This window comes from Aspergillus candidus (assembly GCF_002847045.1).
Source record: "Aspergillus candidus strain CBS 102.13 unplaced genomic scaffold BDW47scaffold_14, whole genome shotgun sequence".
NCBI classification, from domain to species: domain Eukaryota; kingdom Fungi; phylum Ascomycota; class Eurotiomycetes; order Eurotiales; family Aspergillaceae; genus Aspergillus; species Aspergillus candidus.
The window spans coordinates 104373-126626 of record NW_020194019.1 but is presented as its reverse complement, the minus strand read 5'-3'; the positions used below and the strand labels follow the sequence as shown (position 1 = coordinate 126626).

At 55.0% G+C, this 22254-nt stretch overlaps 8 protein-coding genes across 8 annotated transcripts; 4 read left to right on the top strand and 4 right to left on the bottom strand.

The window, feature by feature from the left end:
* Positions 1-23: 23 nt before the first annotated feature.
* BDW47DRAFT_130936 (putative pre-mRNA splicing factor) lies at positions 24-2139 on the bottom strand. The gene is made up of 3 exons (XM_024817205.1): positions 1994-2139; positions 1867-1920; positions 24-1802 (listed from the first exon to the last, which is right to left on the bottom strand). The coding sequence occupies exons 1-3, from the start codon at positions 2085-2087 to the stop codon at positions 325-327; spliced, it is 1626 nt and encodes a 541-aa protein (XP_024673287.1). The 5' UTR covers positions 2088-2139; the 3' UTR covers positions 24-324.
* Positions 2140-2533: 394 nt separating this feature from the next.
* pmt1 (protein mannosyltransferase 1) lies at positions 2534-6250 on the top strand. Its single transcript, XM_024812061.1, has 5 exons — positions 2534-3310; positions 3377-3666; positions 3735-4018; positions 4084-5547; positions 5634-6250. Exons 1-5 carry the CDS (start codon positions 3054-3056, stop codon positions 6159-6161), a joined length of 2823 nt encoding a protein of 940 aa, XP_024673286.1. The 5' UTR covers positions 2534-3053; the 3' UTR covers positions 6162-6250.
* Positions 6251-6263: 13 nt separating this feature from the next.
* On the bottom strand, positions 6264-7642 carry BDW47DRAFT_103369 (uncharacterized protein). Its single transcript, XM_024812059.1, has 4 exons — positions 7408-7642; positions 7307-7350; positions 6873-7074; positions 6264-6756 (listed from the first exon to the last, which is right to left on the bottom strand). The coding sequence occupies exons 1-4, from the start codon at positions 7546-7548 to the stop codon at positions 6706-6708; spliced, it is 438 nt and encodes a 145-aa protein (XP_024673285.1). The 5' UTR covers positions 7549-7642; the 3' UTR covers positions 6264-6705.
* Positions 7643-8248: 606 nt separating this feature from the next.
* Positions 8249-10465, top strand: erf2 (palmitoyltransferase ERF2). Its single transcript, XM_024818314.1, has one exon. The coding sequence runs from the start codon at positions 8473-8475 to the stop codon at positions 10318-10320; it is 1848 nt and encodes a 615-aa protein (XP_024673284.1). The 5' UTR covers positions 8249-8472; the 3' UTR covers positions 10321-10465.
* Positions 10466-11242: 777 nt separating this feature from the next.
* Positions 11243-14632, top strand: BDW47DRAFT_130932 (putative histone-lysine N-methyltransferase (Ash1)). Its single transcript, XM_024817204.1, has 4 exons — positions 11243-12800; positions 12860-13233; positions 13298-13497; positions 13558-14632. The coding sequence occupies exons 1-4, from the start codon at positions 11597-11599 to the stop codon at positions 14426-14428; spliced, it is 2649 nt and encodes an 882-aa protein (XP_024673283.1). The 5' UTR covers positions 11243-11596; the 3' UTR covers positions 14429-14632.
* Positions 14633-15611: 979 nt separating this feature from the next.
* BDW47DRAFT_103366 (uncharacterized protein) lies at positions 15612-19064 on the bottom strand. Its single transcript, XM_024812058.1, has 2 exons — positions 18940-19064; positions 15612-18830 (listed from the first exon to the last, which is right to left on the bottom strand). The coding sequence occupies exons 1-2, from the start codon at positions 18949-18951 to the stop codon at positions 15942-15944; spliced, it is 2901 nt and encodes a 966-aa protein (XP_024673282.1). The 5' UTR covers positions 18952-19064; the 3' UTR covers positions 15612-15941.
* Positions 19065-19229: 165 nt separating this feature from the next.
* BDW47DRAFT_103361 (LYR motif-containing protein) lies at positions 19230-20482 on the bottom strand. The gene is made up of 5 exons (XM_024812057.1): positions 20438-20482; positions 20060-20333; positions 19822-19986; positions 19532-19698; positions 19230-19474 (listed from the first exon to the last, which is right to left on the bottom strand). Exons 2-5 carry the CDS (start codon positions 20108-20110, stop codon positions 19465-19467), a joined length of 393 nt encoding a protein of 130 aa, XP_024673281.1. The 5' UTR covers positions 20111-20333; positions 20438-20482; the 3' UTR covers positions 19230-19464.
* On the top strand, positions 20483-21941 carry BDW47DRAFT_103358 (uncharacterized protein). Its single transcript, XM_024812056.1, has 3 exons — positions 20483-20907; positions 20967-21064; positions 21132-21941. Exons 1-3 carry the CDS (start codon positions 20725-20727, stop codon positions 21634-21636), a joined length of 786 nt encoding a protein of 261 aa, XP_024673280.1. The 5' UTR covers positions 20483-20724; the 3' UTR covers positions 21637-21941.
* Positions 21942-22254: the final 313 nt, after the last annotated feature.

Below are 22254 nucleotides of genomic sequence, written 5' to 3'. Positions count from 1 at the left end.
CCGGAACTGAAACCGGAATCGGAATCAGCCCCTGCGCCAGACAATAAAGAGAAAGAGTGAACGAACTATGACCCTCAGAATATTGTACAACAACTCGGGAGTAGTACGATCTCTCAATTGCTTTTTCTCCCTCCTTTGTTTCCTTCCTCCGAACCAGGCATGGCCGGAAGAGAAATCAATAGATAGATAGGTAGGTAATTACTTTACACCGGATATGAAAAATGCACCTCGTAAGACACTCAAGAAAAGAAAAAAGGATAACCATGAACTCCTCAAAATAAGAAAAAGAAGAAGAAACCGCTGAAAACCCCCAATTATACACCTTTATTGTCCCTGCGGCCTGTTTCGCTCATGGATCCGTCGAATCTGCTCCTCGATGTTCATGCTTTGCGGATTGGGAGGCCCCCCGGCAGCGGGTCCAACCATGGGCGGTGGGATCGGGCCACCGGCGCCATCGTAGCCCATGCGCTGCCTCTTGCGGGCTTCTTCGTCGGGGGAGCCGGCGCCGCCGGGGACGAGCGGGGCGTCGAAGACGTCGGAGCGCTGGCTGGCGAGACGTTTGAGGTTGCCGACGACGTCCGTCGTGGAGAGGTTGGTGGTTGCGCTGCGGGATTCGGCCTTGGCGCGCTGCTCCTTCCACCGGGGGTCGAGCAGCTCGATGCGCATGTGCTGCTCCAGTTCGTTGACGGGGATCTGCTGGTGGCAGTTGGGGCAGAGGGCGGTGGCGCCTGATGGGTTGAGGCGGCGAGCTTGGGCCCGCGGCACGTAGTCTGACCGGATGCGCATCGGTTGGTGTTGGCCGGGGACTGCTTGTGCGGCGGCTTGCGCGGCGGCTGCTTGGTCGCGGGCTTCCATGCGCTCGCGGATGCGCTGTTCTTCCTCCTGGGCGGCTGCGCTGGGCGTGACGGACATGGGGGTGGGCGGCGTGGGCATGGACATGGGGGTGGGTTGCGGGGTGTAGCCCTGGGGCGGGAAGACGGGACCGACGGGTTGGATGGGTTCTGCGGGGTAGGCGTTGTAGTATGTGGGCGCTTCTTCTTCGGTCGGCATGGCCTCTTCGATGCGCAGCGGGTTGAGCGACATCATGGCCTTTTGTTCGAGGGACGCGGTCTGGAGGTCGTTGAGGGAGGTGGGCGGCGGTAGGTCGATCTGGTCGTCGTGTTCGTTGAAGGTGACGGTTTCGACGACGACGAAGTCGTGCCAGTCAATCTGGGCGTAGGCGATCTTCTCCTGCTCGTCCTCTTCCTCCTTCTGCTGCTTCTGCTGCTCCTGGTACTTGACCCACTCCGCGCGGTGTTTGGCGCGATCGAGGACCGAGAACTTGTTCTTCGTGTTGTTTTCCAACTCCGCGAGGCGCTTCTTCTCCGACGTGGCCTCATCGAGACCCTCGGATCGCAGAAGAATCGTGTACTGATCGACGAGACGCGTGAAGAACTGGTAGAGACTGTGTTGCGGGCGGAGGAAGTCGAACTGGAAGTTTCTCGTCTCGCGCTGCGAGAGCGCTGTCATAAATGATTTCCCGCGCTTGGCGACGAAGAGCGCCGTCAACTTTACCACTTCCAGATCCTGCGCGTTGATGATGGGCATGCGCGCCGAGAAATGGAACTCTGGCGGCTCCGCGGGGCCCTGGGGCTTCTCGGGTTCTGCGGCCGGGGTCGACTCGCCCGGTCGCCCTGCGGCCACCGCGGTACCTCTTCCCTCCTTGATCTCCGTCAGACGCCATTGATAGAAGGGCGCGTAGGCGTCGCCATCATTGAGGAAGGAGAACTTGGGGTTGTTGCGCTCCTTGTCGCGGACGCGATCTATGAACCGGATCTGGTGAGCCCGACGACACCATTACAGACGCAAAAGACTCCGACGACGTACCTTCGAAAACAATTCCGTTGCGAGCCACATACCCAGCGGTCTTCTCGACGATCGCTATTCATCACGCAGTCAGCACAGGTTCCTACCAACCACAGGGCTGGGCAGGTGGAGAGAGGAGAGCACCAACCTCGAATATCCTTTGGTGGCAAGACCACACCCTCGGGGGGCTTATTGGACTCCTCTGGTAAAGCCGGAGTACCTCCGTTACTGACGGACGTCATGATTCCAGACGCCACAAGGATGGGGCTGGGGAAGAAGAAGGAGGAGGTGGTGGAGGTGGAGGTGGAGGTGGATGTTGGACCTGATGCCGGCCTTCTCTTTCCTTCATCTCCGCCGCGGCTACGGGAGCCAGCCGCGCGTCTATTAAGGGTACGCTCTGATTGGGTGGGAACGATGCCAAGCCACTAGACCCAATACAGGAAGTTGGTGCCTGCGAGAGCTGGCCGGACAGGGGAGCCTCAGGCAAGGGCCATCGGTTCGGAATGATCGAGAACCATAAATATAGGGGAGAATGACGTGGGAATTTCTGCAATCGAAGACCGTGAATTCCCAGGGATGCTAAATCGGTTGCATGCAGAAGGTATGCCAACCTGCCACTTGATTTACTGTGGTGGAATGTACATATACTGTAGAAATAATAATGTATGGTTGACCGCCGACGATCTGGCCTCAGACGACCCTGACCTCCCTTATTGTTCCCACACGTGTTGTCTAACCTCCTTCTCTCTCTCTCTCTCTCCCTCTCTCTCTCCTTTGGTCTTTCTTCTCTCCTTTATACCCCCCGCCTATCCTACTTCTGATTTGAGTCATGGCGACTCGGGTCTGATCCGTACCCATAATCATCTATCTGACACTCGTTGATTGATTATATTTTTCCTTATTTGGCTTGTTTTGTTGGGCGTGGGGTTCCTGTCCCCTACTTCTTGTCGGAGCTTTCTGCAGCTCGTGCTTGGTCTACAGACTTTCTTCCCCCCGATCTTTTGTGCATGATCGAGGATTCTTTTGTCCCTGTCCTTTCCCTTTCTTCTCTTTTCTCTTCTTTCGGGTTTCTTCTTATACCTTTCTAAACCCCTTCGTAATACTCTTTGACCGATCCCAACCCACCCTCCTTTCCGTTCGATCCGATCGACATACACCGTCTTACACACCCCTCTCCATCGGTCGAGTTGAATACCTCATCGAAGAACATGGCGATTAAATCAGCTCTGGGGGTGCAACCGCCCCGGCAATCAGGCCGCTCGCCTAGTCGATCGCCGAACCCGAAGAATCGCAAGACGTTCCCCGCGCAGAGTGCCAACTATGCGTCGGATGGCGTCACGAACAATGATATCTTCAACCTTCCCTCCACCGACTACAAGGCCCTTGTCGTCGTCACCATCATTGCGGCGGTGGTTCGCTTGTTCCGCATCTACCAACCGTCGAGCGTCGTCTTTGACGAAGTACAGTATGTGATGTGATGGTCGAGATGGGACACACGGGTGGCGGATGCTAATCGTCTTCCGTACTTTAGTTTCGGTGGGTTCGCAAGCAAATATATCAAGGGGAAGTTCTTTATGGATGTTCACCCGCCTCTCGCCAAACTGCTCATCACGCTGGCTGGCTGGCTGGCTGGTTTCGATGGGAATTTCGACTTCAAGGACATCGGCAAGGACTATCTGGAACCCGGCGTCCCTTATGTGGCGATGCGCATGCTCCCCGCCATCCTGGGCGTGCTGACGATCCCGTTGATGTTTTTGACCCTCAAGGCCTCGGGCTGTCGCACAATCACGGCGGTTCTTGGCGCCGGGGTGGTCATTTTTGGTAAGCCTTTCTCCGCTCGATTGCGAACCATGCCAGACATCTCGTGTGCGCATTCTGACGGCGCTTAGAAAATGGTCTCATCACCCAGTCCCGTCTGATCCTTTTGGACTCCCCCCTGGTCTTCTTCACGGCTCTCACCGCGTTGACGTTCACCTGTTTCACCAACCAGCAAGAAATGGGTCCTTCCCATGCGTTCCGCGCACCCTGGTGGTTCTGGTTGGTTTCCACGGGTCTCTCCTTGGGCGCCACCCTGAGTGTCAAGTGGGTTGGACTCTTCACCGTCGCGTGGGTGGGCACCCTCACCATCCTCCAGTTGTGGGTACTTCTCGGAGATCCGCAGACCGTCACACCGGTATGTTGCTACCCCGTTTGTTTGTCGGACCTCAAAGTTCTAACGCAGTGTCGTTTGCCGTATAGCGCCTCTGGTTCAAGCATTTCTTCGCCCGTGTCTTCTGCCTGATTGTCATCCCCCTCGGCTTTTACTGCGCCATGTTTGCCATCCACTTCATGTGCCTAGTCAACCCCGGTGAAGGAGACGGGTTCATGTCGTCCGAGTTCCAGGCGACCCTGAACTCCAAGGCCATGCAGGATGTCCCCGCCGATGTGGCATTTGGATCCCGGATCAGCATCCGTCACCTGAACACGCAGGGCGGTTATCTCCATTCCCATAACCACATGTACCCCACGGGCAGTAAGCAGCAGCAGGTGACCCTGTACCCGCACAAGGACGAGAACAACGTCTTCGTGGCCGAAAACCAGACCCAGCCGATGAACCCGGACGGAACGACGGTCGAGGGTCCGTTTGCATGGGACAACTTCACCGCCTCCTACATTGAAGATGGCTCCGTGATTCGACTGAACCATCTGATCACCGGCCGACGGATCCACTCCCATGACGAGCGACCACCCGTGACCGATGTGGACTGGCAGTTCGAGGTGTCGGCGTACGGCTTCGATGGCTTCCCTGGTGATGCCAACGATCTTTTCCGGGTCGAGATCGTCAAGTCCATGTCGGATGGAGAAGAGGCCAAGAAACGGTTGCGCACCATCCGAAGCAAGTTCCGACTGGTGCATGTCATGACCGGATGCACTCTGTTTTCGCACAAGGTCAAGCTCCCGAGCTGGGCGTGGGAGCAACAGGAAGTGACCTGTGCCCGCGGCGGAAGTCTCCCGAACAGCGTGTGGTATGTCGAAGCCAACCACCACCCCATGCTGCCGGCCGATGCGGAGAAGGTGAACTACCGGGACCCCGGGTTCTTTGGAAAGTTCTGGGAGCTGCAGAAGGTGATGTGGACGACGAACGCCGGATTGACGGAGCCCCATGCCTGGGATTCCCGCCCCCCATCCTGGCCCGTCCTGCTCCGGGGCATCAACTTCTGGGGTCGCGACCACCGCCACATTTACCTCCTCGGGAACCCCATGCTCTGGTGGTCGTCCACCGTCGCGATTGGTATTTACGTCCTCTTCAAGGGCATCTCCATTCTCCGGTGGCAGCGGAGCTGTGGTGACTACAATAACGTCAACTTCAAGCGATTCGATTACGAGGTCGGCACCAGCGTGCTTGGCTGGGCGTTCCACTATCTCCCCTTCTACCTCATGGCCCGTCAGCTCTTCCTGCACCACTACTTCCCCGCGCTCTATTTCGCCCTCATGACCTTGTGTCAGGAGTTCGACTTCCTCGCCAATCGGATCCAAAAACTGGGACTGCCATCTCGGCCCGCCATCGGCAAGATTATCGCGGGTACTTTCCTGGCCGCGAGCATCTTCACTTTCACGCTGTATGCCCCTCTGGCGTACGGTAACCCCTGGACGCAGGATGCCTGCCGGAAGGTGAAGCTCCTGGGCGGATGGGACTTCGATTGCAACACTTTCTACACCGACGTAAGTGTTCCGGAATGGAATCCCCCGCGGCGAGGGACCTAGCGGCAACGCATCATCAATTCCGAACTAACTGGATGGGACCCTAGCTTAACCAATACGTCACTCACTTTACGGGCACCGACCTGGCGGCCCCCACGACCGCGGTGCCCTCCGCCGAGGCGCCCCCGGTGGTCCCCCTACCCCAGGAGAACCAGAAGAACCAAGCAGCCCCCCAGGAGAAACAAGAAGAGGTCCCCGAGGCCAGCGTCACTCCGAAGGCCCACCAACCCGGCACCAGAGCACGCGTGGAGTACCGGGACCAAGACGGCAACCTCCTAGACGAAGAGTTCGTCAGCCAGCTCGCCAAGGACGGCAAAGTGCAATTCGAGACGCGGCACGAGACCCAGACCAAGTTGGAGCACGCCCACGAGGTGGACATGGTCGACGGGAAGGTAGCCCCTCCGGCCCCTCCCCACCCGGACGTCGAAGGCCAGGACCCAGAGACCGTTGGCAAGGAGCTGCCGGTCATGGAAGATGGGCCGGCCTCGGTTGCGGGACAGGGCAGTCCTCTTGGTCAGGAGGAGCGCTCGCCGGAGCCCAAGCCGGCTGCCGAACCGAACGAGGCGACCAACTGATCTATTTGGGCGGTGAATGTTAGGATTGTAAAGCCTTGCTTTTTTGTAAAAATACCTTGTCTTTAGTGGTTTTTGCACTCATTAATTACTCTTCTTCTTAAATCTGTCCTTTCAATAGTCTCATTTGAAATGGTCGATTAATCGGTTGGCCCTAGTCAAGTATGACAATCGTATCCGATTCCTGGATCCGAGGTACCTGAGACTGACTGCCTACTATTGCCCGTCAAAATTACACACACTGGGCCCTTAAACCGATATACCCAAAGAGCAAGTTATAGCTGCACCGCAGCAAAATAAACCAAAAAGAAAGAGAAAAAAAAAAAGTAATAAATCTTCGCAAAATTCCCATCAAACGAAACGTACTATGCACAGAATCCTCCTCCTTCCTTCCGATCGCTCTCTTCCGCGATCAGTTCTCGTTCTTCGCGGTGCGTTTTAGTGTACAACATCTAGCCATTGACAGCATTGACTCCACTCCCCCTGTCACCCCACACACACTCTCTTCGTCCGCCCGTACGGGTCACGTTGGTATAGTATAGAGGATTTAGTAGTCCCACTCCTCCTTGCCGTACTTGTTGAATCGCTCGTGGAGGTCCTATCATAGGGAAGAGAAGGCGATTAGTCAGGTGTGCATATAGATAGCCAATGACCGCAGATTTCTGGTTCAATCGCATGGTAAAAGGAGAAGATTGGTGCGGAAGAGATGTATACCTCAGGCAGAGTGACGTCGGGCACGATGACGGTGTTCATCGCGCTGGGGGCATTGCGCAGAGGCTGGCTCTTGTCGCCGTGAGGGTGGTACTGGTACTTGTAGACCTTGCCCTCGTGGTCGGCCTTCCAGGGCATGGCGCTCTCGGCGATGCGGACGTTGCTCTCCTCGGAGCTGATGGTGGTGGGCTTGGTGCCGAAGTACCTGTTCAGGAGGGTAATCAGTATCTTCTGATATACAGAATTGGTGGATGGTGAATCGGCTGCAGTGAGAGTGGAGTATATGTGTTTTTTCTCTGGGGATTGTGTATGTGTCGTGTTATAGTGTGTTGTGTTGTGTTGGTACACCGTTTTCGGCATCGTGGGCGATATTCCCGCGTGTTTCTGCGACCGGGGCGGAAAGGGAACCAAGGAGAAAAACGGGAGGGTCAATTTACCAGCCGGCAATCAGGAAAGCACCCGACATCACACCGAGCAGAACCTATCCAACATTAGATATAGCTATCTGAAGCAATTGGGGTGTGATGTGCCGTCATACGTAGAGCTCAGGGTCACGGCGAGCACCGGACTCGAGTTTGCCCTCCTCCATCTTGGAGCTGTAGAGACGGCGCGGAGGGGCGCGGAAGGTGGCCTGGCGGGCAAAAGCCCGGCGGCCAGCCATGGCGAGGATGGAGGACATTGTGGTGGGTAATTGAATTGTAGAAAACAAGAGCAATTGGTTTCAGGTTGTGGGGGGAGAAGGTCGGAAAAGAGGAGAGAGAAATGGGGCGAAGTGGGAGAAGTCGGATGATGATGATGTCCATCATCCGCATCAGGTGACATCCCGTTGGCTGTCGCCATGCTGAGTCAGGTCTTGTACAGCTAATTGGCTGAGTCAGGTTTGCATTGTGTCTGTATACACAGGATTTATGCAAGGGTTAGTGCTAGACCCAATCCAGTTAGCCTCCGGCAGGGCTGCGTGACGGTCTAACCCAGATAGGATTAGCGTGTTCGATTCCACCCAAACTAGACCGACTAAGACTGTTAGTACTCTGTAGGAACAACTGACCAGGACTTTGGATCGCCATGAGAACTGCGATCTCTTTCTGTCCTCCCCCTGTCGTCTTCCGCTCTCTATCGTTGGGTCAGCTCTGTTTGCTTCCTTGGATCGTGATGTGATCTGGATGACCCTCTTTTGATCCAGTCTCTACAACGATCTCTTCAGGTGGGTGGTGTTCCTCGCGTGGGGGGAGTCCCTGTCTCTCCCCTTTTTCTTCGATATCCCGCCGTGGTTGGGTATCTAGGGGGGGTGTTCGTCCCCCGAACAACTGTGTGGATGGGGCCCAGGCCCAAGACCCAACATCAACATCAACATCAAACTAATATAAGTTGCTGTCAATAGGTTGCTTTCACTCTTTCTCAGTCTTGACCCTCGAGATACCATTATCCGCATCCCGATTTGCTCGTTCCGTGATACCTGTTTCCCAACCGAGTGGGACCGCTGCCATACCCACCCGTCCGCCAAGTAATATACATACGATTCGACAACCCGTTTTCCGCAACACAGCATGAGAATCGGCATCTCTCTCTAACTATCCAATCGTTGTCCTGTCTGCGTCGTAACATGTCTTTCTCGCCAGACGACTCCGAGACCGGCTACTCCCACCAACGGGGTCCCTCGCAGCATGCCCTGGGAATCCCTCGCCCTCCCTCCGTGGGAGGCATCTCGTCGCGGGTGACGGACATGGCCCTATCGGAGGATGGAGATCAGTCGCAAACACAGTCGCAAACCGTCGTGTCATCGCAGGCCCCGCAGTCCCGCTCGTCCGTCTCTCGACGCGCACCGCCCCCCGCGCGCAGTTCCGTCCTCACCAATGCCAGTGGTCCAACCCCCCGACCAGGAAGTTCGGGCAGTCGACTGAGCAGAACACATATTCCCTCGCTGGCCGCGCAAGGCTTCTTCCGTCCCATGTCTTCCCAGCGACTGCAGGCCCACCGCGGACGCCCCGTAACGAAGGAGACAACACAATCGTCGGACTACGGGGACGAGTCGAGTCAGCACCGACGCAGCTTGATTTCGGACAGTACATTCCCCCAGTCGTATACCCACATCGAGCAGGAAGCGCCCCCCTCCCGTGGCACGGAGTTCACCGATCCCATCATCCCGGACCGCGCCACCTCCAATGCGAGCCCCACCAACAATACGGTGGAGAGAAGCGTGGGCGAAAGCGCCAAACTTTTGCGCTCCCGCGACCAGGGTTTCCAACAACCGCGCCATCTGGACTTGTCCGCGACGTACCAAGCGGACGCCGGGCCCGAATCTCCCCAACGATCCCCGCTCTCGTTTCTGTCTCTGCAGAATCGGGGTCCCGGGCATGAACACCGCGATAGTCGAACCCACGAGCGTCTCTCCTCCGGCGGATCGTCCCCGGGCCTCGAGAAGCAAAGCCGTCCTGCCGCGGTGAAGAAGCCCGACCTGGGTAGAAACTATGAATATTTCACCGGCAACACGGCCTTCAGTGGGCGTGGGCGACTGCAAAACTCGCGAGACAAGCCGGTCAACATCCTCACGGGTTTCCTGGTCGTCGTGCCGTCCGCGCTGTTCTTCGGATTCTCCGCGCCGTTTACCTGGCATCACATCTCCCCCGCGCTACCGGTGGTGTTTGCCTACCTCTTCTACGTGTGCCTGTCGTCTTTTGTCCACGCGTCGGTCGTGGACCCCGGGATCATGCCGCGGAATCTGCACCAGATGCCGCCGATTGACCCCGCAGATGATCCCCTGGCGGTCGGCCCGCCGACCAACGACTGGGTCATGGTCAAGCTGGCCACGTCAGAGGTGGCGGCCATGGACGTGCCGGTGAAGTACTGCAAGACGTGCAGCATCTGGCGGCCACCGCGCTGCTACCACTGCCGGGTGTGCGACAACTGCGTGGAGACGCTGGATCACCACTGCGTGTGGCTCAACAACTGCGTGGGTCGCCGGAACTACCGCTATTTCTTTGCCTTTGTGAGCAGCAGCACCCTCCTGGCCCTCTACCTCCTGGGCGCCAGCCTGGCGCACATCATGGTCTACTGCCAGGAAGAGGACCTCTCGTTCAAGGCCGCGATAGGGACGCTGCGAGTGCCCTTCGCCATGGTCATCTACGGGGCGGTCGCGGCGCCCTACCCGGCGTCTTTGTTGGCCTACCACCTCTTCTTGGTCGGACGAGGCGAGACCACGCGCGAGTATCTAAGCTCCCACAAGTTCGCCAAGGTGGACCGTCACCGGCCCTTCACCCAGGGGAACATATTCCGCAACTGGATCGCGGTCTTTGGGCGACCTCGGCCTCCGACGTACATGCAGTTCAAGGAGGCCTACCAGGAGGGCGATCAGCGACTGGCGACGATGAAGCGGAAGTACCTGCCACGCCATGTGGAATCTCGCGAGGACATCGAGATGCAACGAGTTCCTACGACTCCGCAGCAAGGGTGAGAGGAGAACTCATTCTAGTTGGACTTCCACTACCCCAATTGATGTGCAACGCCTGCCCTTTTTTTCCCTTCTTCTTTTTCTTCTTCTTCTTTTCCTTCTCTACTTTACTACCTTTGTCAATACCGGGTAATGTCTTGTTTGAAAGCACGCCTATTTTTTTAATCATCTACGACCACGTTCCCTGCACCAGCTTTTTTTTTTCCCTTCTCAAATACCTCTTGACGTTACTTGATTTTTATTAACCGTCTCCCACCCTTCCTTTGACGAAGTCTGTTGGAGGCACTTTACGCATGTTGATATCCAGTCCTCATCCCTTCTTACTTACCTCCTTTTCTATTACATCTTGTTTTTTTTACCCTTTTCTACCCTCCCCAATTTTCTCTTCCGACACCGTCCATATGCGGAGGCGGGCTTGCACCGTGGATCAACCGTGGTTGCCATTATTGTGAATACATTTTGTAGATGACATGTTGATATTCCCGTTGTTGGGAGCACATAGGACCCATCTTCTGTGGTTGATATATGGGATGGGGGGGAGTGGGTGCGAACCAAGCCCCGCGAAGATATACCTGTATATGATAGTTGGACCGCAATAGATCACAAATAGATCATCTATTCCAAGGCATTTCCACGTAGTAAGAACGAGTTTGGGATAGAGCCATGGGAGACGCGATGGTTGACTGGGGAGGGATTGCGGGACCTCGGAAAGAAGGAGAGATTGATATGATCCGGTCTGATCAGGATGAAGAGAGGGTGGGAATGGCCGCAAGAGGCGAATGTTGGTGGAGGAATGAACTGGTTGGTCCGGTTTGGCGCTGACGAAATCATCCGACTGAGCAGAAGTGGGTAAAAGAGAGACGAGAAGAGGAGGTGTCGTCGTAGTAGAATCGCAGGTCCTGTCTGTCTTCTTCTTCTTCTTCTCCCCTCTCCCTCTCCCCTTCCTCCCTTCTACACCTCCCCCCTCACCCCACCCTCTTCTCTGACGACCCCTATCTCTCTTCATATCTCACTGTCTTAAGTAACCTTTGGAATTATGTTCTCTACCGTTTGGTCTTGAACCCGCCGGATTCCTGATAAGCGGAGTGCGCCTCCCGAACCTCCAGCCTTCTCGCTTCCAGTAATCCCCGACCCTATTCATCCCCCCTTCCTGGAACGCATTCGACACCTCTCCAGCCTCTCCGTTCCAGGGTCTGCATTTCCCCGTGGAGGCGTTGCGCCCCGTCGGTTAGGTTCTTCCGGAAATTCCCTCACCGCAGATCTCTACCGTGAAACGGTCATGGAAACCCGGATGACAGACTTCTTCTGCGCGTCTCCCGCAACACCCGCACCCGGTCCTGACCTCCACGAACGCCCGCCCGAGCCCGTCGATGACACAATGGTCGTGGAGTACACCGAACAACTGCTCACGCCGGAGAACAGCCGGTCCGAAACCTCCAGCAACAACGAAAACGCGTCCGCCGAAGAAAAACCCGCCGTGCGCCGGAGATCGACACGGGTGACGCGCGCCTCCTTGCGGGGGGCCGTGGACCTGAACCCTGACCCCGACTCGCTCCAGCCCGGTTTGCCCACCCCCGTCAGCGAGAATGAGCCTACAGTATCGGGCGAGACCCTCGTCGCCGCCGTCGCGGACCGCGGGAAGCAGACGCGCTCGTCGCACCTCCGCCACAGCATCGCGGTGATGGAGGCCGCCGCATGGAGTCAGGCCACGCCGGCTGGGGAGGACAACAACCATGGGGACGCAGACGAGCCCACCGTGGCTCCAGGGACGCCGGTGTCCAACGCGTCGCAGGAACCGCAGCCCGGAGAAGGGAGTTCGTCCCTACCGCGGCGCACGCTGCGGAAACGGGTCGAGCGGGTACTGACCCAGGACGGTGACAACCACCGTGCGGCTCCTTCGAGGACGACTCCCTCCAAGGCAGAGACTCCGCAGTCTCCTCCCCGGCGCTCGTCGCGTATCAGTATTCTGGACAAGGCATCAGCCCTGGTGGACCGGGCGGCCAGTGTGTTGGGGAAACGCTCGCGTGACGCGACGGATCAGGGAGGCGACGCCGCGCGGCGAACCAGCCTGCGCCCTCGAAACATCGCCCCGGTGAAATTGGAACCGACTGCGTCAGAGCCACCGGCCCTGAAGAAGAGACGGGTCTCCGAAAGCGATCTCCCGACCAAGGCCAAGTCGCCTGAAAAGACCCCGGATGAGGAAGCGTCGACGGTGAAGACCGTCACCTGGAAACCCAAACTGTGGCTGTCGCATGGACTCTACACGGGTCAAGAGCATACGGACGCTCGTCCCAGCCATAAGCGCGACCGGATCACCAAGGTTCAGGGCTCTCGAACGCCCCAAAGGACCTTGCTTCCGCTGCCCATGTTTGCCGGTGACCGACTGTTGAAGTCCGGCAGGGATTTCACCCTGCCTTTCGATGTTTTCTCGCCGCTCCCGGTGGGACAGCCCAAACCGAACGAATGGAGGAAGACCAACAAGAGTACAACACCCTGAACTCCCTCTTTTCTCGAGACTACTGGTATGCTAATGTATGTATAGACGTCTTCGTCGGAGATGCTTCCAGTATATGGCGCGCAAACAAGCCCTTGGAGCTGTCCAAGTGCATGTGTGTCGAGGAAACCGGCTGTGATGAGAATTGCCAGAATCGCTACATGTTCTTTGAATGCGACGACGGGAATTGCGCCCTCGGTGCGAACTGCGGCAATCGCAGCTTTGAGGAGCTCAAGCATAGGGCCAAGGCCGGTGGGAAGTACAACGTCGGCGTCGAGGTCATCAAGACGGAGGATCGCGGATACGGGGTGCGCAGCAACCGGACCTTCGAACCGAATCAGATCATCGTGGAGTACACCGGAGAGATCATCACCCAGTCTGAGTGTGAGAAACGGATGAGGACTATCTACAAGACCAACGAGGTATGTCTCTAGTGGTTGTGTCCTAAACGCGTCAATTGCTTGGAAGGGGCTAACGAGATTTTAGTGCTATTATCTGATGTACTTTGATCAAAACATGATCATCGATGCTACTCGCGGCTCCATCGCCCGCTTCGTGAACCATTCTTGCGATCCCAATTGCCGGATGGAGAAATGGACGGTCGCGGGTAAGCCGCGTATGGCGCTGTTTGCCGGTGATCGGGGGATCATGACCGGTGAGGAGCTGACATATGATTATAACTTTGAGTGAGTCCCCCTTCCCCACCAAATGGAAGTTCTCTTATTGGCGATGGCTAACCCACCCAGCCCCTACTCCCAGAAGAATGTCCAACAGTGCCGATGCGGCTCAGTCTCATGTCGCGGGGTTCTGGGACCACGACCACGGGAGAAAGAGCGCGCAAGGGAAGCCCGAGAAGCCAAAGCCGAAGCCGAGAGACAGAAGAAGAGGGACAGAGCGAATAGCAGACGGCGAGCCGCCAAGCAACTCGCCGGCACAAAACGAAAGAACGAGAAAGTGCTCAAGGGCTCCGCGTCGCGGGTCAACAAGAGACGACCGGTGTCCTCGAAATCCCGATCCGTCAAGTCCGGCGTGCAGAAAGCCGTCACGAAGGCACGCAGCTCGGGATCCACGCAAACTGCGTCTCGAGCGCGCAACTCGAAGACGCAGGAGAAGGCATCGACCACCAAGTCCTCGCCAAAGAAGGCCGCCGCGAAAGCCACGACCGCAAAGTCTCCAGTGAAAAAGTCCGAGACCAAGCCGAAGACCAACGTCCGGTTACCCAAGGTCGCTCCCACGAAGACCAAAGCACGCGCTCCCGCCCGCTCCCGGAAACCCCAAGCTGCCAAACCAAACGAATCCACCAAGGCTCAGACCAAGCCGAAGCCGAAAACCCAGGCAGAAGCTAAAGCGGAGACCAAGACCTCCAAACTGAGTCGCCCGTCCGCGGAAACCAAAGCGAAGATTCTCGCAGCGGCCAAGGGAAAGCCAGCAAAGCGGACGCCGAAGAAAGCCATGAACACCAAGTCAAATAAGTCTCCAACGAAGCCGGCCACAAAATCGCGAGTCGCAACTCCTAAACAGGCGCAGGCGAAAGCAAGTAAACCGGTGAGGAGTCCTGCGAAGAAGGCCACTCCTAGCTCCTCGCCGAAGACGACCAAAGCCAAAGCCAGAGCTTGATTGATTTGGTTTGATTTGGAATAGATAACCCGGACTATTCTCCTTTGGATGGCATTTCTCTTGGGTACAATCGTTAACTATATGAAAGGAGAAGTCTTCAACTGATTCCAGCGAGGCGTTTGTCACGTTAATTGTTTATTTCCTTCCTTCCCTCCTTCTTTCTTTCGGTGAGCGAAGTGAAAGAAGAGAACTGCACCTTCAACATCAGCCAGTCACTAATCAGACATTTTTAATTGATCTATTTATCTACCTTACCTCTCCACGGAGTATCTATCTATCTATCTATCTATCTATCGACTTTATTAGACTTCTGGACAATACGGAGTATCTGGTTTATCCTCGTCTATGTTTGTGTGTTCCCTTATCTCTTTCTTTACTCCTTTTGGAAAGTTGGACCCCTTCTTTACTACTTGACTTCACTTGATGTTACGTACTGGTTATTATTGTTATTGTTATTGTTATTGTCTCTGGAAGTAACGCTAGTTTTATCTGGCTTGGTTGTGTTTGTCTATGATGGCGTTTTTTTTTTTTTTTTTTTTTTTTTGCCTTATTGATGCTTGTTGCTATAACTACTTTCCAACTTGGTTTCAGATTCCTTCTTCTCCCCGTCTTCGTGTTCTTCTTATCCTTGCTCTCTATTATGCTTTGTTCGAGTTGGGAGATTTGCGTTGATATAATATGCAGGATGGTGTGGTGTTCATCTTGACTTATGATTGTCTTGTCTAGGCTTCTGTATCGTCTACGTGTTCCGATTTCTTTTTTTTTGATCTTATTTGTGTCTGTTTTATGCTTGTGTATGTCTGTTTTCTATGGTGTCAGTCAGTAAAGGTGTTGAGATTGATTTGTTTGGAATCAGTTCTATCTATCTTAAGTTACTTGGATTATCTATATTATGTTATCTGGATTGTGCAGATAGTAAGTGGTAGCTCTAGTTTGGATATTCCATCTAAGGAAATAAATGACATGCTACTTATTTACTCCGTACATGATAAATAAACATCTCACCTAGGGTGGTGTGTACCTTACCACTCTAGAGCTGGGCACGGCTCTATCCAATCCTTGTACTTCTGCTGCTTCTGCTGCTGCTACAGACTGCTCCAGACTACTATAGGACGAACTAAACTCACAAGAATGAAAGATGAAAAGAAGTGGATCCGTAAATGTGAATGTATAGTATAGACAAGTAAAGTAACCAACAAGGACAGAGCTAGCTAACTATCTAAGTAGCTGACAAACAGATCTTGAATTTCACCCAGACTCCAACTCCAACTCCAGCTCCACTCTGAAACCCTGATTTGAACGCCGTACAAAGAAAGAAGAAAGAACACACTCTTAGATGAGTACAACACGTTATGAAATTGAGTGTGTGTGTGTGTGTGTGTGTGTGTGAGAGAGAGAGAGAGAAAGCTAGGGTAATATTAAAAATGCAAGGCCAGCTTAAGCCGCATCGGTCCCAGTCTCAGTCTCAGGCGCCGGAGGGGTCGGTTCCGAGACTTTCGAATCTTCTTTTTCTTCACCCTCTTGAACTTTCTTTTCTCTTTTCGGTTTCCGATGGGGTAGAGGTGGGCGGTTCGGGGATTGGAATTGTGGGTTGGGGCGCGGGTTCAGTGGTAGGAGCGGGTTCGGGTTCCGGTGCAGCGGCAGGAGCAGCGGGAGTGGAAGTTTCCGGCGCGGGTGCATCACTTGGCTCGTCTACTTTTGTCTGCAAGTCTGGTTCTCCTGCCGGTTCAGGTTCAGAGACGGGCGTAGGATCAGCTGGGGGCGGGGTGGGATCGCTCGACGGCTGTGCGTCGGCTTGTGTCGTCTCGCCTGGCTGGTTCTGCTTCTCGGGCTGGTTCTGGCTCTCGCTCTCCTCTGGTTGCGGTTCTGGTGCTGGCGCTGGGGCGAGCGCTTGTTCTTCTGCACTAGGGGTGGGTTGGGGAGCAGTTTCTTCTTCTGGCTGTTCCTGGGGGTGATCGGCTGGCTGCTCGGGCTTGGGAGATGGCTCCTTTGGTTCCTCGTTGGAGGTTGCCGGGAGTGTGTCTGCTGCTGCTGCTGCCTCTGAGGCAGGTTCTGGAGCCGGAGCCTCCGTTGATGGCGCTGCGTTTTCTGGCGCTGCAGTTCCTGGCGCGTCGGTGGCTTCCTGTGGCTTTTCCTCTTCTGAGGTTGGGGCTGGAGCTGGAGCTGGAGCTGAAGTCGGGGCCGAAGTCGGGGGTTCTGATTCCTTCCCGTTTTCGGAAGATGGCTCTTCTGCTTTTTCGACGGGAGGTTCCGGGGTGGGTTCAACGGCGGCCGGCTCAGGAGGGGTTGCTTCGGCAGGAGTTTGCTCTGCTGGAGGCTGTGAAATTTCGTGCGAGGGAGTCTCCGTCGGATGCTCGACAGGCGTTTGTTCGTCTGGTTGGAATGCAGGAGCCTCTTCCATAGCTTGGTCTGTGGTTGGTTCGTTGGCTGTATCTTTGGGCTGTTCTCTTGTAGGTAGCGGGGCGTTGTCATCGGTTGGATGGCTGCCGGATTCTCCGCCGCTCTCTTTGCTGGCCTCGTCCTTGACTGGCTCGGAAATTGCTGGTGCAGCTGAAACCTCAGGTTCCGGGCCCTTTTGCTCTTCTAGTTGTGCAACAGTCGGCTCATCCGCTTTTCCTGCACTGCTGTCCTCCAGGCTTGCCTCCAGGCTTCCAAAGATGTCATCCTGCTTATTCTCCCCCTGCTCCGCGACCCCATGCTGAGAGATGTCAGGCAGCTCAGAAGAGGGCTCTGGCTTAGGCTGTTCCTCCTGCGGTGGCGTCTGCGGCCCATCGGCTGTAGTATCCATGGCCATGTAGTCATCTTGCTGTGGCTGGGAAGCCGTTTCATTTGGTCCACTCGAAGCGGGCTCTTCGCTAGCGGTTTTCTCTTCCTTCACAGCTGGCGACGGCTGATTCTCCGCAGTGACATGAAGCTCTTCAGGTTTCAGGGAAGCAGTCTCCTCCTGGGGAGTTGACTTATCATTTGTTGCCGCAGTTGGCGATGGTTGTGTTTCGGGGGCGGCTTGCGCGATCGGTGCCGGGGTCTCTAGGGTGGCTGGCGGCTCAGGCTTCTCGTCGGTCATTTCAACATCTTCCGAAATCTGAGCTTCTTGCGCCGCCTTCTCCGGGGATGCGGAAGCCGGCGCATCGGAAGTGAGAGGTTTCTCGGCCGGAGGCAGCTCATGAGTTGGGGCATTGGTAAAGGGTGCGGGGGCTTGCGGAGGCGCATCTGAAACAGTAGACGGCTCAGCTGCAGGTTCCGGCTTCATCTCCGGCGTTGGTTCCAATCCTGGAGCAGAAACAGAAGCTGGCTCAGCCGGCGGAGGCGCCGAGGCCGTCGTCGGTTCAGCGTTGGGTTGCGGAAGGGGAGTCTCTGGGGTCTTCGGTTCGACCAGCGACTCGTCGCCCTCGTCACTTTCATCGCCCTCATCGCCCTCTTCCTCCTCGTCGTCTTGACCATTCTGGTCCATCGACATGCGCGGGGTATCAGCACTTCCCTCTTTGGTGTAACCAGCTTCACCAGTATCTGCACCGGCCCCCTCTCCGCCGTGCACTGTCGAAGCGTCGGCTCCATCCCCAGGGGCGAACATGACCTTCTTTCTTCGACCCTTTCCGAAACCCTTCGCCTTGCGCTTGGGCGGAGGCGGCCGTCTCTTCGGAGGTGTCATCACGGATACCGAGCCGGCCTCCGCGACCACCACCCCTTCACCGTTGACTACCCCGACGCCGTCAATGACAGTTCCCGGTGCGGGTACCTCAGGCGTCACTGTCGCTTCACTTTTCTCGGGTACTAATTGTGTGTCATCGGTGATCTCCCCTTCGATTCTATGGCCTTCCGGCACCCAGGCCTCGTAGACCGAGATGTTCCCCGACGTCGGATCAACCTTCTTGAATCTCGTCCTTCTCATAGGCACGGGAGGGTTATTGCTTCCGTCCGTAGAAGACGTAGCGGCACCGTACAAGGACGGCAAGCCCGGCCGTCGCTTGGCAAGGAACTCCACCTCCGACGACTCCAGATGTTTCGGAACGGCAGCCCATTTGCGAGCCACAAAGCTGCGCTCCATTGTAGACAGCGTTGGCTGATCTTCCAATTCCACCACTTCCTTCTCTTCATCCTCCTCATCCTTGGGGGCCTGGCGAATATACACACAGCCAGCGCGAGCCGCACGGAGGAGGGCCCGACTCATTGGAGTCAAAAGATGGCTGTCCCTCGGCATGGGGTGTTCCGGCAGGGATTGTTTCCCTTCAATGCCCTGTAGTAGTGATTCGGAGCCTTCGCTTTTGGGGACTTGGGAGACGGTTTGGGATTGGCGCGTCCATCGTCGGATGGGGAGGCCTTCGAAGACGTCGTGGTCGATCTGGCCGGTTCTGGTGCGGTTGGCGCCCTCGCCGAATTGACGGCCAGAACGCGAGGACCGGAACTGCAGATTTGTTAGTCAATCGAATCAACACCTACTTGCATCTTGCGATCATGTTGTTGTGTTGAAAAGTAAGACCTGGTGAGACAGTTGGGAGTCGCGAAGAACCTACCGTCGGTGGCATTGCGGACTGGGTGACCCCTCCACCTGTTGGAATAATGAAATAGAAATAGAAATAGAAATGAGCGCAGTTATACAAATGTAAAGAACAGCGGTCCAACGAGAAACTGGGCCAGGAAGCCAGCAAAGGTGGAGCAAATGATGGGGCAGTGAGAGAGAAGAGTCGCGATCGATCGAGAGCGCGGCGAACGACGGGCGCCGGTCACGTGGACAGAGGACCGGGGGGTTGTTTAGAACCACTCCAGCGCATCACGTCGAGTATATTCTTATACGGATATATAATAAAGATAAGGAGAGAATGGTCGCATTTAGACAGAATATAAACAATGCTACCTACAGCGTAGGATCATCCATTAAAAGTACAGAACACGCCCGGTCTATTCAGTCGCCCCCCAACTGCTGCGGCCACCATCACAGGTTCAGTGGCTAAAGTAATGATTCAAGAAAAACAAATGCCATATCGCCCTCAGTATGTCATGTATATTTTAATCACCATGTGTCGCTAGAGCAGGGCCAATTAATCCCAACTACGAACAATTGTTAGGATGATCGTCGACAACGAATCCGGGGTTGGGAGATCTTACCCAGTATCCTTCTGGCGAACAATATCACCTTCTTGCCCGGTTTGTTTCCCCTGAAAAGTGTTAATCTTATGCCCTGACAGCGCCTTCTGTTCGTTAGGACCTACCGTCTCCCCGCCCTCAACAACCAATCTATCCATCTGATAAAACTGGCTGATCGTGGTTTGTCTCTATACTGACAGTCAGTTATCCGCACTACCCATCTGGCGCCTACGTGTCGCAATATTCGGGCGGACGAGTGGATCGACCCGAATAGCACCAGCGACACCAGTAAAAAATATTGCCACACTGACCTTCAGCATCCGTAGGTTCTGCAAGCCCTCCTGGATCAACTCTTGAATCTTCCGATCCTCCGTTTCACCCTTGTGCTCGCGGAAAGCATCCAATGTTCTGCGACGGGCATATTCGCGGAAGTTGTAGTTTGCAAACTGGGTGGATTGGCGGAGCAAGGACCGGAACTGCGCACGGGGAAAAAGGAACACTATCAGCCATGTCCGTCGGGACTATATGACACTTGAGTCGGGAACATACCAGTGACCGGACCTGGAAGGCAGTGTTCCGCGGCAAAGCGGGGGTAGACATTATGATAATATCGAAGCTGGTGAGAGTGGAGATGCGAGGTCTTTCTTTTGACGTCCGTCTAGGGACTGCACGATGCGGGACAGCTGGACAGGAAAAGGTCCGAGCTTAGAGAGTATTGTCGGAGATGTTCGTCGCTGTCGCCTTAGCTATATCGAAAGTCTAAACCAAGAAAAGTCCGACGGGTTCTTCTTGAAGAAGTCTCAACAAGGAAGGTTGTTGTTCCCTGACAAACGACGTAAGTGGTGGTCCAAGGTGGCGTTTGCAAGAACAGGCGCGATGTCCGAGAAAATCACAACAAGCCGCTGGCTTCTTTTTGTAAGAACTCACCGAATCTCAGAATAAGTCGGAAACAATAGGCAAAAAGACACAAATGGTGGAATCCAATAAGGGAGGGGGGTGGGAGGAGATGACAGGAAGTGGAGGTTACGTCGGCGGGAAATTCTTTTGGATTCGCTTTTCGCGATGACGGAGTTATCGGCGTTGCTCCCTCGGCCATTGCCAGTCATCCGCTTTCCCCGTCCCCGACCTCCATCTTCGTCATTCCCCTCACCTCTTAATACTCGGATACAACCATTAATGAAGCTTTTTTGTCGCTTTTCCTTCTGGTTTCAGAAATGACACAAATCCCTTCCCCTCCCGCCTCTCGCGCCGGTTCAGAATTCCTCGATGTCGAGACCAAACAGTCCGACTCCTCCGCGGAGCTGTTGCGGTCACTCGATTCCCTTCTAGAGCATTATCTTCATCTCCTCGATCAGCACCAACGACTACAGGCCGATCTCAGCTCGCGATTATCCTCCGTATGACCCTCTATCGTGACCGCCAATTTCCCAATGCGCGCGACTAACGTGGGAACCAGGGGTTTTTCTCGCTCGCTCAGGCCAATTATACCTGTCCTCCAGGCCGACATTATGGCGCCGATTATTACGATGATCGCATGAAAGCCACGAGGAGAGTGTAAGCTCAATCTCTGTCTCCTAGCATGTGGTGTGTCAGAGAACATTACTGATTAGTGCGTCTTCAGAGAACTGCAACCTTCGACCGACCGCGACGGAAATGACCATAGCACTCAGAATGATGCCACTTCGACGGATGGCCACCCAAACCACGAATGCAAACCTACCTTTACCATAAAATCTGTGATCGACAACTCCGAGGAGGATCAATCGAAGAAGACGGAAGATACTAAGCCATCGCCCACTACAGACGAGCCTGCACAGAACGAGGAATCCAACCCCGAGGCCAAGGCCAAACCCACAGAACAATCCACAGAAGACTCACCTCCCTCGATTCCTGACGAGGATGACCAGCAGGCTGGCCACAAACCCCAACCGTCGAAGCAGAAACCTCGATCCTCCGATCCTATACGGTGGTACGGAATCTTGGTTCCCCAGTCTCTTCGCAGTGCTCAGAAATCCTTTGCGGAGGCGGTGGAAGGACATATGGCGGAGCTGGCTGGTGTGGTTGTTGAGATGCAGGCTGTGGAGAAAGAAGTGACCCGGGTGAGAAGTGAACTGGGACGTACGTGACATGCTCGAGCTACACAGGTCAAGCTCGTGGCTATGACCATATTCAAAGACATTCAGAAACAAACAATAGATCATGCTGGTCCGATGGTATCTATGGATGTATATATCCTCAAGTATGACGGATCTTTTCATCTAGGGGTACCAAAAAAGATTCTTGGAAAAACGTATACTACAAAACCTTCAACTCTACAGCCAAGAATCCAACTCAGCGCAACTACAAAGCCCCAACCTCAACAATAACAGTCAACCAAGGAAGCAACCCATCTTTAACAGCAAGATAAAGCCCGCTGCGCAACGACCTCGCGTTGACCTCAGTCGTCATATCTAAGATAACTTACCATGAACTAACTATAAGCATCAACCTACTCGGCGCTCTTTCGACGAAAGACAGACACGGTTCATTTTTTTTTTTACGCCTCATAATTAGGTATCATGCTGCCTGCAGAATCCAATCATATACCCCATCAGCAATACCAAATGAGAAGCTAGCTGTACCACGAGTCCACAATCCTGCATCAGCACGATGACTTGCAGACTCCACTCCACTATGTATGCAGAGCCCAGCTGAGGTTATTAGGTTTGTACGGGTAACAACATATTCATAAATGCGGTGGGTAT